Source organism: Palaemon carinicauda, chromosome 1 (genome assembly GCF_036898095.1).
Source record: "Palaemon carinicauda isolate YSFRI2023 chromosome 1, ASM3689809v2, whole genome shotgun sequence".
In the NCBI taxonomy this organism is placed as follows: Eukaryota; Metazoa; Arthropoda; class Malacostraca; order Decapoda; family Palaemonidae; genus Palaemon; species Palaemon carinicauda.
The window spans coordinates 65742894-65756997 of NC_090725.1; the positions used below are offsets into that span (position 1 = coordinate 65742894).

At 35.9% G+C, this 14104-nt stretch overlaps 1 protein-coding gene across 1 annotated transcript in view; it reads right to left on the reverse strand.

The window, feature by feature from the left end:
• Positions 1-14104, reverse strand: part of LOC137648611 (uncharacterized) — a 234531-nt gene that overhangs the window by 52485 nt on the left and 167942 nt on the right. Inside the window, exon 4 of the mRNA XM_068381543.1 lies at positions 1436-7417. Coding sequence (XP_068237644.1) covers positions 1436-7417 — 5982 coding nt within the window. The remainder of the gene's footprint in view (positions 1-1435; positions 7418-14104) is intronic.

The following is a 14104-nucleotide window of genomic DNA, read 5'->3' on the forward strand; positions in this document are numbered from 1 at the left end:
GTATACAAAATGAGATTATGGAAAGTAAAATGGGAGTTTCTCTAGATAAAATTTTTTGATCAGATGGTCCTACCAGTATTAATTTATGCATCATACTCTAGGAGCCTTACTAAATCTTTAGAACATAAGCTAGTTATAACTCAAAGAGCTATGAAAAGAATAATAATGGGAATAGCACTGAGACAGAAAATGAGAAACACGGATACAAGAGCAAACTAAAGAAGAGAATATTCATAACAACACCTAAGAAAAAGAAATGGTCATTGATAGGATATATACAGTAATGTGAATGGGAGATGATAGATGGACAAGAAGAATTACAGAAAGAGTGCATAGAGATTGCAAATGAAGTAGGGGAAGGAAGAGAAAACGATGGATTGACAACCTAAGAAAATTTGCGGGTATAGACTGGCATAGAAAGACCATAGACAGACGGGAGTGGAAGGTCATGTCTGAGGCCTTTGTTAGACTGCCACTTGGAGTAAGACTGTGCCCAACATAAGGTAGGGCAATCATAAGTGAACCAATACCTTAACAGCAGTCATTTAATGATCCCAAAAGTTAGGATAAACAATACATACGATATGCATTCATAATTTGTACATTTGTACAATAAGTCCTTGAGTCACAACATAGATTCGTTCCTATAACATGTTGTAACGAGTTTTGATGTAAGTTGGAACACACACAAATATTATTCAGTACTGTAATTGTGCACTTTAGTCACTTGACAGCAGCGCTACTGCAGTAACAAAGCTATAATTTAGGACATATAAACCTATTTTATAATAAGGAAACAAACTAGAAAAAAAAAACCCATAGAGGACACAAACATAGAATAATACAATCTGACAATAACAAAAATAATATAATCCCCATATGGGAGCTGCACTGTATTCATGAAAAATAAGTATAAACCATTGTAATAATGTACAAGGACTTTTTTGAGTATTGTGAAAAATTTTATCCCTCTAGCATGTTAAAAATTGTAAGGACCAAAAGGTGAGGAAGGGAGCATGCTGGGCTTAGTGACTATTCAGATGTTTCATCCCATGGTTGGATATTCTACCCCGGTAATCCCCAGAGGAGAGGGCATGTAAATATCATGCTTCCTAGATCTATGCAATGTTACCATTGGGCAAGATTCATCCTAATAATGAATAGTAAATGATTTTTAAGATAGCTTCATTTAAATATTAGTTAATTGTAGCTTGGTGTCTTCTTAGTGACACTGAAGAATGACAATACAGTAATTCATTTTAATAAGAACTCAATTTACTATGTAACTATGTACAGCATGTCACTGTATACAGTAATTAAAAATAATTCTCACTAGTTAATCAGAGTTTTGACATGTAGTTGATGGGATTTTAAACAAATTCTCATTTTGATAAAATCAATGCAAACATTAAGTAAACTGGAAAAGATCACTGACCTTCACATCAAAAACAGCATATGGTATGCAGGTATATGACCGCTCTTGTACTATATCAGGATTAGTTTTGATTTTGCTGAAATAGAAGTGCTCCGAGGGCCAACGGGCAATTTCTGGGTGCATTCGATACTGCGTATCAAGTATGTGTACTAGTTCATCTTTCTGAAGTTCAACAACAAATCGATGATACAACCTTTCAAACAAAGATTGTTTGAGATTCTTATCTTGAGCTAACTGAGACAAGACTGTAGCAGGTAGCTGCTTATGGTCTCCAACTAATACTAACTTCCGCATACTGTAAAGAAGAGGTAACCACATTTCGGTTTCTTTGCACTGCCCAGCTTCATCTACAATGCAACAAGTAAAGGGATGATCTATTCCTGAGAACACTTCTGCCATAGGTCCAGAAAAACAACCACCAAGAGTTGTAGTGATAACCTGGGCACCTAAAAGATAGTCTTTTTGACACTTTTTCTGCATTGCTTGGTATTCCTTAGGGGAGAGATTTACAGCAAAACTCTTTTCCATCTCAGATAAGGCTCTCATCAAATCATCCCGTCGTTTTTCCATTGCCCTTATCACTTCCTTTGGCTTTTTTTCTTTCTTGGCTTTTGATAAGTCTTGCATTGCTCCACTTACCATACTTTTTTTTCTATCCCATTCTTTTCTTGCTGAAAGATTTTTGGGAGTCCTCAATTCTCTATTCATATGCTTAGCTATAAATGCATCAAGACTATAACTTCTTACTTCAGCAGTCATACTTTCGCGAATTCCAACTCTAACAACTCGTAATGGCATCTTAATATCTCTGAGCTTGACCAAACGTGAAGTCAGTTCATCAGCAACAGCATTCGAAGGTGCACATAACAAAATGCGGCAGTTTGGCATACGCTCCTCTTCACTTAATCTTACTATCTGTGCAACAAGTGAAACTATTGTGCGGGTTTTTCCCGTTCCTGGAGGTCCATGAATTAGACTAAGTTTTGGTATATGTGGGTCATATATACATTTAGCGCTCACTTGAATGACTGCCTCTGTTTGACTTTCATTTAAAGGCATTTCATGTACCAAATACTTTGCAGAGTGACTGTGCATGAGACTTTCTTGTTTTGGGCTTAAAATTTCACTGCACAACGGAGAAAGAGGAAGCTTACACAAGCCTTCCCAAGTTCGAGTAAATGGTCGTATATAAGATATATTACAAAGAGACAGGACACTTCCACACCTTAATTCTGAACCAGGTTCTTTAGCTATCCTTATTTCTAAAATAAGAGCAACATCAGAATGCGAAAATGACTTCTCAAGTTCTTTAGGCATCATTCGTCTTTTTTGTTTACTCATGTCTTGAACATATCCAAACAAATGCTGGTTCTTTTTCCTTTCAGAATCTCTTGAAACCTTTAAACTAATAAGCGAGCCTTGTGCAGGGTGACATCCTCTATTACTCTGATCCTGGGAAAGTAAAGTTATTATCTTAATTTGCCAAGATCTTATTGCTGCCTCATTCTTTTTTTGTATGAGGATTTCCTCTACCTTATCAACATACACAGGAATCGAAATGTTGTTGTGTCTGTACCTCTGCCAATCTCTGTAAATATTTTCCCAAACTTCTAGATATAATAAATCACTGAATATCTCTTTATAATCTCGAAATGATTCATACAATATAAGGGTTGGATAATTAATGGATTTCACAACTGGAGGGGGCTTCATCACACTGCTTTTTTCAGATTTTTCCATTTTCTCCTGAACTTTTCGATATGTTTCTAACCAGTCATAATTCCACATGCATATGTGGACAATAAAATGATCTGGAAAATTTAAAGGTATGTCATGTCTATTAAAAATGAGTTCCTTTGGCAACACTTCTTTCATTCTTGGCATTAAAAGTCCTATTGTTTCTTTATTCTTACGAGGTGAAATGTACTTTACCTTGTTTAGCTCCTGACTACCAGTAGGGAAACGAACAAACTTTTGTGTTATTTTCTTACACCCTGGAAGTTTCAATATGCTTTTTACTGTTTCAGGACCAGCTTTATTTTCTTTATCCTCATCACATTTCGATACCAATTCCTTTGCTTGATCTAGTGCTGAGCCAACATTTTCATCACTCTTCTGATCTGAAGACATATTATGAGACTCGCTACTTTGTTGTGTTTCATTAACTTTATGACTGCTTAAGCTACTCAAGTTAGATGAATACCTGGATGGTAGGTGAGTAACTGGCTCAATAAGAGGTGAATGTGAACTATCAGGAGGATTGCAAGATTTTGATGAAACTTTACCAATTTTAGAATTGTTAGAATCCTTTTCTAGAGAACTTTTTATGGGTTTCCCAGACTTGTCAGTTTCAGAAGCAGGAACAGTACTTTTCTTTGGAATTGTATATATCTTCTTGGATCTCGTAGCTGGTAACTGTGGAGAAGGAAAAAGATTAACTTCAGTCAGCTTCTCCGATCTAGTCTTGCGCGTTATTTTTGCTGCTACTTTTGGCCTTGATTGCTCATTATTTTCTTGGTGTGGTGTTTTCTTCTGAACTGAAATGTTCTCATTACTGCGTGGCTTATCTGATATCAAATGTGATTTTTTTGACTCATTTGGTACTTTTGTCTTAGAATCTTTAGAATACTTTGGAGGGGTTTGCTTATCCTTCAATGGCTGCTTTGCTAGGGCTTTATAAGAGTCCAGGTTAAACTTACTACTTAAATTATCTCTAAGACTAGGGCCCTTTTTTCTTTTTTTAAACTTAGAGGGCCCTGGACTACTTTTTGAACATTTATCCCTAGCTTCTCTTCCTGCAATGGGCATTTTTTCTTTGGATGAAGTGTGGACATGACTGTCTTTGACTGCACCTTCATATGTACCTGAACCACTCCTACTTCGTTTCCGCAGTGAATCATTACTTGTACGAGGCAAAGGTATTTTTGGTTCAATCAGCATTGTTTTCCGAGGGCCTCTATTCTTAGATTTTTCAATAAGCCCATCAAGACTCTTTTCTGTACATTTGACTTTAGGTACCTCCAATGGAGCACTGGTCTCTCCATTATCATCATCATCATCAAATCCCTGTGATAATTCTGGCCACCATGAACTGATATTAGTATTAAAACTTGGAGTAACATTAATACCACTGGTACTTGGTCTAGGATCAATATCTTGAGATTTGGCCTCCTTTGGTGTCTCCTTCCCACTAGGTTTCATTAAGTCGTCGTCATCCCAAAATGATTGAGAAAGTATAGGGAACCACTGATCATCATCATCATCATCTTCATGAGCAATTGAAGGTAAATCAGGCTCAACTTTCTTCGTCACCTCACTACAACTATCAGAGCTATCTTCGTCGAACAAACTTGCAATTCCCAAATCAGGACTTGGAGGCAGGGGACCAAATGAAGCATTCTCTTGCGATGGAGTTTCCTCTTCATCACTTGAAACCCATATTGTTTCATCTATTTGTGAGTACATAAATACAATATCATCATCATCATCAGAATCGCCATTTTTGACCATCACTTTACTTGATGAAGCCTTATCCACTGGTTCTTTCTTAATAACAACTGGCGTTATCTGTTCATGTGCTTTCTCTGCCTTACAATCCTCCTCTTTTTCTTTTTTTATTCTAATACTTATGTCATCCTCGTCTTTCTTATTTACTACATTCTGGTGAGGAACATCTTTGCTTCTATTGATGGAATTTGATAATCCTACTACAAATTTCATATTATCTTCATGATTACCTATAGATTTTGCAGGTTTTTTTGCAGTACTGACAGAAGTAGCCACTTTACCCTTACCATCAATTTTGCCTTTTGAAGAGCTATCAAAAGTACATGGATTTTCACAATACTTTCCTTTTCTTCTATCTCGAAGCTTCCCAGAATCTTTTTCTAAAATATTTAAAACTCTTGAATCATTTTCTGGTGAGTCTTCAATGTTTGTCTTATCTTGGATTTGAGAATTTGTTTTCTTTGTTTTCTTTTCATGGGGCGTAGGATTGGACATATGCGATGATTTGAAAGTTTCTGGGAAATCTAAGTCTGGTAATTCATCATCCTCATCAAATTGATAGAAACTACCTTTATCTGATCCTAATTTTATTCCAGTCTCCGCTTTTGGGGAGGCAAGCCTCAATTCATCATTTTCACCTATAAGAATGGCTTTTCCTTTCCCAGCAGCTTCTACAATGTTTGGTGAGACACGAGACATTGGAATTACACATTTTTTCCCCATTAAGTTTTCTTCTATCAGTTTCAATCCACTTGTATGATCTTCCTCATGATCAGATTCATCATCACTTATAATACACCTGTGCTTTCTCTTGAAAGTTTGTATTATTGGGCTTAACTGAGAATCCTCATCACTATCAGAAATCCCTATGGCAAGGGATTCCTGCACTCTAAGCACCTCACTGTAATCAGATTTTCTTTTCAGTTTACTTTCAATTCTATCACTTTTCTCTTTTCTCGCAACTACACTAAATTTGTGCTTTTTACTCATATCCTGGTCTAGTTCAAGGTTCTGACCTATATCTATATTACAAAGAGGACTTTCATGGACTATTTGTCCTTTTACTTGCTTAGTAGCTCCAATAGACTTACAGTCACTAGCTGAATCTTGTGGACAGTTTTCTTGTTCTGATCTTTGTAATTTTTCATAATTCTTTTCTATACTGCTCTTACTGCTTCTTTGTCTTTTTCCATCTTCTTTCTCTTCACTTTCATCAATGTCTATGTTACTTCTTTTCCTTTTAACATCTTTGTCCTTATCTCTTGTTGTCAGATCAGTAAACAACTGTTCCTTTGAGTCATTACTATGATCAGAATTATCCTCTACAGAATTTAGAACCTTTTCATCAGGATCCGGCTGTGTGAGATCTATACTCATTGGAGAAACTGCATTATGAACATCATGCACCGAGATATCCTCCTCATTTGTTATGAATGTAGGTGTCTTACAATCTGGTTCTTTAGTTGATTTACTACCTGACAGTTGCATAGACTTCTGCTCCCTCAACCTTGGTTTGTCTTCCTTGATTTCCTCTTTATCATAATACACAATTTCAGAATGATTTTTAGAGTTACTAAGTGAAAGCTTTAATAATCTTGGCTTTTCACATTCACCCTTCTGTAGTTTTGAAAAACCACCATCAGTCAAGTTCAAAATAGGTGTAAATCCTAAGGATTCTCTAGGAGTTTTGATTGTATTGAGCTTAAAATTTGGGAGATCATCAACCTCTGGCATTTCACTAAGAACTTTTCCTCCATACTCCAATACAGTCCCGGTGCTTAAATATGAAGGGTGCCCCGTGCTAAGGGAATGTATGTCATCATGATTTACTAACTTGGTATGCTCTAAAGGCAATGCAATATTGTTTGACTTGAGAGACTTTGACTGTTCTGCAAGGGAACTGTTCTGGATTTGATCTGGTAACTGTTCTGCTTGGAACTTGTTCTGCATTTGATCAGGTCTTTCTTGTTGGTCCTGCTTTGAAATACTCATCTGCACTGTTGCCTTTTGATATCCTTTTGATAGGTTGGAATCTCTTGACAGCCTTCTTTCCTTTACTCCACTCGTTTTGCCCTCTGCTGACTTTGCTTTTTCACCTTGATCACAATGGAAAGAGTTGGTTTTATCAAGAGTCAATATATTTGGCTGACCAGGCAACTCAAGAACTCTGTGATCCAGAGCATTTTGTCTTTGAAGTGTGGTTGAATTTGGATGCACACAAGTAGAAGGTTTTTCCAACACAATTATATCTAAATCCTGTTTGCTGTCATTACTAGTTTCAGCAATACACAGTGAAGAAATTTCTTTTTGATATGATCTATTTCTTGTGTTCTTAGCCTCATTATGGAAAGATGAACTTGCTTCTTGATTAGTGTTGCATGGAGAGGGAACTTTCAAAATTTGACTTTCATCTGTTTTTTGAAATGGTATAGCATTGACACTTTGTTCTTGAATCTGATCCGATGAACTTGTAACCTGAAAAGAAGAAAGGAAGAAATCTGAATAAATGCAACGACCCTTTTCAATTAATTAAACAAAGTGAACAATGCAACTCTAAAAAGATTCATGTATATTCTTTGGAACCATTGAAAACAATAAAAAATAATTACTATATTACTTTGAAACACTAAAAAACAATAAAAAAAATTAATTGATTTTCTGAAATTCAAAATACATTGTAATGGCATGCATACCTCACAATGTATCCATACACATTTCATCTCATTCAATACTGTAATCAGTAAAGGAATGATGTGTGTACTTAAATTAGGATATATATCTTTTATTTCTTATTTCCTTGGATTTGTTAATGAGTATCTTCAAGGACTAGATGTCATAGGCAAATAAAGTTGAAATTTCACATTTTATATGTTCAATCTTTGTATTTTTTCTACCTAAAAAACCCTGAGTCCTTTAAATGCAAGCCATAGTGGCCATTGAATCATTAGAAAGGTAGTTACGTAATGGCAGTTGGTCAACTGAGTATGGTTCTGCCCACTGCCTATCAGAGGCAAGCCACTTTTGACTTTTGGCTTAGGATTGAGAGGTGTTGTTGAGGAAGTTAAACTTAAAGGACCAAAATGTGTTTAGTTAGAAAAAAATATGTTTTATTTCCTACATTAATACAAACTTTTCATCCTTAAAAAGCATGACTGATGACCTCTGGCTTGGAATTTTAGAAATGCAGATTATTCCATCTTTGGCTAAGAGAAAGTGGTAATTTTTTTTTCATTACAGTGAACCCTCGCTACTTCGCGGTTCGACCATCGCGGATTCACCACTTCGCGGATTTTTTCCATAACCCATATATATACAGTAATATATATATATATATATATATATATATATATATATATATATATATATATGTATGCATGTATTTATGTATATATGTAGGTATGTATATGTGTATACATATAAATATATATATATACACACACACACACACACATATATATATATATATATATATATATATATATATATATATATATATATATATATATACAGTATATCTAAAGTAGGAAGATGTGATGTAGTTCTAAGGGAAAAGTATGGGAAATATGTCTGGGTAATAAGCAAAGCTCTACCTCCAGTTTGTTTCTACATTATGATCAGAGATAAATGTAAACAAAACATTGGTTGCCATTTTTTATCGTGCTTTTTAGCATGTTTAGGAAATGCATGATATAAAATCACCTTTAATATTTGTGCCTGTTTTAGTTTAGGGTACTGTAGTACATGCATTAAGTGTTCTGTACATTAAAGGGTAGTTTGTTAACAGTACTACGTACAAGGGAAGGTTTTAAAAGTCTGAATATACATGTTGAATAAATAGGTAAATATGGTGTCACTACTTCGCGGATTTTCACCTATCGCGGCCGCGACTGGAACCTATCTACCGCGATAAACGAGGGTTCACTGTAAAACAAATTGTTCTATTGCTAAAAAGCCCCTTTTTTTATACATGGTATTCAAAGAAGTCTTTCCCTAGTTAGTATTTTGAATGATAACCGACTTTTGCAGGGTGTGACAACACTAAGAGATTAATGGGCCTCCTACACTGCAGAGAGACTTTTCGAACACCCTGTACATTTACGCAAGAGGGTCCAGTCCCGTACACAACACTTTTCTGACCTGGGCACCTGCTTATTTACATTTCCTTTAAAAATTTACAGGGAAAACTATTTATATTAGCATCCTATAAAATTCCACCATTTCTATAATTTTCTGAGGGATAAAGTATCTGCTTACCTTATATACTATATGTAATTCATAAATTAACATTTGTTGCAAGTCTCTCTAAGGTAAATTCTCCTTAGTTCTTTGTCGGGTTATTCATATATTACAAATATTAAGTTGTCATAAGGTGAGAGATGCATCAAGGGTCAGAGAAGATAACTAAATCATAGAATTTGCCCACAAAAATACACAATCAAGAAGACATTGTGTTAGCCAATCTTGTTCACACGTGTGCATTTAGTACATGTAGCTATACTGTATGTGTGTGTGGGGGGGGAGGAAAGGAACATTTTTGCATTTGAGGGACGGGGATCAGCACTAGTAAGTAAATAACCCTGAAATATGATAATTTTGCCCTTTTGGCTTTTGATCCACAATGGTGAGGTAAAATTATCACTAAAAGCCCATACTTATACTACTGAAGTGTATTCGATCAATCTCTACAAAAAATATTGAAGCCTTATTTCTAAATAAAAAAAATTTTCAGAGTAAAAGTTATTCATCTTTTTAAAATATTGATTGACTTCTGTCATTCAAAGATAAAAATATATGAAATTTCATAGCCAGCACTTGGTACATACATTCAGCCCTTGGTCTTTGTGATGTTAGGTAACAAGAGACACCAGCGAGGGGCAAAATTCTGCATATAATTGATGCGTTTGGGTCAATGAACTCTAGCTCCCATAGAGTACTGTAAAAGCTCGTATTTTTGCAACCTTTTCTTAATACACTCCTAAATCATTTATAAATCTAAATAAACTGTTTCTAAATTTCATTCTATTCTCTTCAAAATCCTAACTCCTTAAAATTTTTCTATTCAATTCTATTATTAATCTAATGTTATATGTAATTTACTTATAAATTTTCACAGTAACCCCTTCACTACCAGGCAACGATCCACCATTAGTAGCTATATGCACATAAGATTTGTCAGCATCGAATGTTCATGCTCACTTAATTTCAAAAGTTTCCCTTATTTTCTATTGTATTTCACTCTAAAAAAGCAAAATATTCTTTACATTCAACCTGAAGTGATTATAGAATAATTTTTCAGGAATTTTTTTGATATCATAGTCTCTAAATAATGGTAAAGTACTCTAATTCTATGTGTAAATAAACTTTATATCCACTAAAGTGACTATGTTATTCTGTAATAATTCCACAATAAATAGCCATCGAAAGATATGTAAGTAATCGTCAGTAATAATGGACTTTATGTTATACAGAAATGTAATGAAAATATCCATTTGTTTCCTTTGACACAAGAAGTATTTTATAATGCATAAATATAAAGTATACAATAAGAAAATCTCATCTTCTGATGATAAAATAAACATGTTTCTGCCTGATGTGAGAGAGAGAGAGAGAGAGAGAGAGAGAGAGAGAGAGAGAGAGAGAGAGAGAGAGAGAGAGAGAGAGAGAGAGAGAGAGAGAGAGAGTTACAAGGATTTAGGATGTCTCAAAGACTTTCTAGTCCATCAGCAGAGACTCCACTTGCTCTTTGGTAGAGCGATTTATTTTAAGCATTTAGAGAGTTCTTTTGATCAGGTATAACTTATTCTTGAACTTGTTTACTGTGTTACTGTTCACTAAATACACTGGAAGTCTGTTACAAGTATTTGCTATTTTGTATGTAAAGAAATTGCCACATTGAGTAGTCTTGTATCTTTTCAATTCCAGTTTGTATCTATTAACTCTGGACTGATTTGTGCTAAGTGTGAATAAATGGTTGTAATCTACATTTGTCATTCATTTAAGAATTTTGAATGCTTCTATTAACTTTGCCTTTAGTCGTCGAGTTTGTAGATCAAATAAGTTCAAACGTTCCATCCTCCTCCTATATCTAAATTGCCTTACGTTGGAACTAGTTTGGTGGCCCTAGCTTGTACTGCTTCCAGTCTGTCTATATCATTCTGAATACTCAGAGCCCGGAATTGGACTCCATATTCTAGATGGGGTCTTACTAGTGATGTGTACAGCTGTAGTACACTATCTTTGTTTCTGTATTTGAATTGTCTCTTTATATAAGCTATTAGTTTTTGTGCTTTCTTTTAAGCTTTTATGCTCTGGTGAATTGCAAATTCCTGTTGATAATAATACCGAGATCTTCCTTCAGGTTCACACTTTCTATTTCATTACCTAATAGTGAGTAATCAGATTGTGGGATACTATAACATACATTCAAACCTCGTTAATCACGGTTTCTTACTTCGCAGTTTCAGTTTTTCGCGGCCAAGGAAAAAAAATTGGTTATTGTTTACCCAACATAAATAATTTGATTTCTTATTACTGGCAACAGCATTGGGATGGCCAAGAACGATGCAATACCTACTAAATAAAAATTCTCATAAAATTCGCATTAAAATTCAAGCTGCGCAATGATTTTAAATAGCTTGCGCTCCATTACACTGGGAGCACTGCACGCCACTATCCTAGCTCTCTCTGTCTCTCTGTACAGTGTGTATCCATTTACTGTGGTAAAAATAAACCGGATTTCGATTAAACTGGTATTTCACTCAACTATATTCAATAATAATGGATGTAATATTCACATTTTAGTATCGAGTGTATGACTAAATACATAGCGAATTATAATCTCATGCATTGTTTACATTCAAATCAGCTGATCAAATCTGCCTAGTCTGTCGTCAGCCTACATTCACTTTCACGATAATATCCCACTGATATGACCATTCAATTTCACAGAATTACCTCACTGATGTAACCTATCATGCATATTAGTATGATATCTCATTCAACTTAATATTGTCCTTCACTTATTATTATTATATCCTTAATCATTTTCCCAAATCCCTTTCATACATTGTACTTTGCTCTCCCACACACATCTACAACGTATTGTTCCTACTCTTGTGATTCTCTTTATTTTTCGCAATTTTATTCATCGTCTCTTATCTAGCATTCATTCGTCATTTTCATCGTATCAATCATTCTAAACCTCTTTCTCATCCCTCATTCCACGTATTCCCATTCCTATTTTTCATTCCTTCTTCTCGCATTTCCCAAATTCATTGATTTTGCTATTTTATTTGAATTAGTGTAGATTTGCCTGAGGGAATGTGCAAGAAGGAACTTGGCTACCACAAGGTCCAGGCAATCTGAATACACGCACACACGCTAACGTCTCCCCTATCTCATCTCTTTGTCATATTGTTTCGTCCTTCTCTCTCCCTGGTGTTTCACTTAACTGTATCCAATAATAATGCATATAATATTCACATTTTAGTATTGTATTCATAATAAAAAACATAGTAAATTATAACCTTATGCATTGTTTATATTCAAATCAGCTGATCAACCCTGCCTAATCCGTCGTCAACCTCAATTTTCGGATCAAATAACTCCCTTATTAATAAAGCATGATACCGCCCATGCACGATTTGAAGTTCTCTCTCTCTCTCTCTCTCTCTCTCTCTCTCTCCTCTCTCTCTCTCTCTCTCTCTCTCTCTCCATATGTGTGTAAGAAATGAAATCTTTGTTTCTTTGCTAAGTCTCTATTGAGGCGTTATAATCAAGCACCACGGAGCTAAAACTATAAATTACACCCAAAATTTAACACAAAAGCACATAAATGTTTTATTGAAGAACAATTAACTATTATTATTATTATTATTATTATTATTATTATTATTATCATTATTATTGAAAATAATGGCTGCTTCGGTAGAATTTAATTTTAGGTCCAATTTTTCTATTCTTTGGACTATTTGTTTCTCAGGGTTGCTACAAATAGCTAGTAAGTGGGCGAAGTTCATCAGGTAGAAGGATAAACAACAGGTTGAGTTTGGAGTAATTATTGCAGTAACAAATGATACTCGAAAATTACAGTAAGTCAAGTTAGGAGTTGCGACGCGTTTCGGAATGACTGGTTCCTTCTTCAGGCGAGAAGTGAGGCTCTGGCTGAATCTGGGTCCTTATATATGCCGAGTCTGGTTCGTAGAGAAGGCCTCGAATTTTCTGATTGGTCGAGCGGAGGTCCCGAATTTTCTGATTGGTCGAGCGGAGGTTGTAGGTGCTGGTGGCAGGTGCACGACGAGCTCTGGTATGATTCCTGGTGTGAGAGGCAGGAAGGGATCCTGGATCCTGATTGGTCAAGGCGCGCTCCGAGCCAGAAAAAGATTCAGGCAAGCTCCTCTCTCGCTCAGTGGACTGGGCTGAGAAAGGTATCCGAGCTCTCTGGTTGGCCGAGGCGCGCACCGAGACGGGCTGGGACTCAGTCAACCCATTCCTACGCTCATCAGGCTGAAATTCCGGGCCATGTTCGCCGCCAAAATTCACATTAGGTCCGACGATTTCTTCATTTGTAGAAGTGTCACGATCGGGGTTGTCTTGATTCTGGGGGTCTGATTCTTGATTACGTACAATAGTACGTCGATATGATGGTAGTAGGAACATTTCTTGTGTGGTATTCAATGATGGTCTCTCACTTTGGATAAGCAGGGCTTCCAAAATTCATAAACACCTGCTGTCCGTGGCGCTACCAATAATTTCGGTGTTAGCAACGATGTCCGTCCTGCTGATCTGTGAGTTGTGTCGTTGTAAAGCATGATTTTTGATGGCCCCTTGCTGCACGTGGCACGAGATCCTTTTCGAGAGCTTCATAGTAGTCATTCCTATGTACTTGCCGGGGCATCCACGGACTGGGCATTGGTAGGAGTAGACCACACTAGTCTTCTTCAAAGGATCGTTCTCGGGGGGTGCTGGGTTATTCTTCATAATCAAGCTGCGTGTTTTCCTTGTCTGGTAGTAAATGATGAGCTTTACTTTCGTGTTCTCGTCAGTGGGTGAAACGTTATTTTTGATGATGTCCTTGATGGCCTTTTCGTCTCGTTGATATTCGGTGTGCATGAGGCCTTTGTAGTATAGTCTGATGTCCTTAGGTCCGTTGATGGCGGTGTC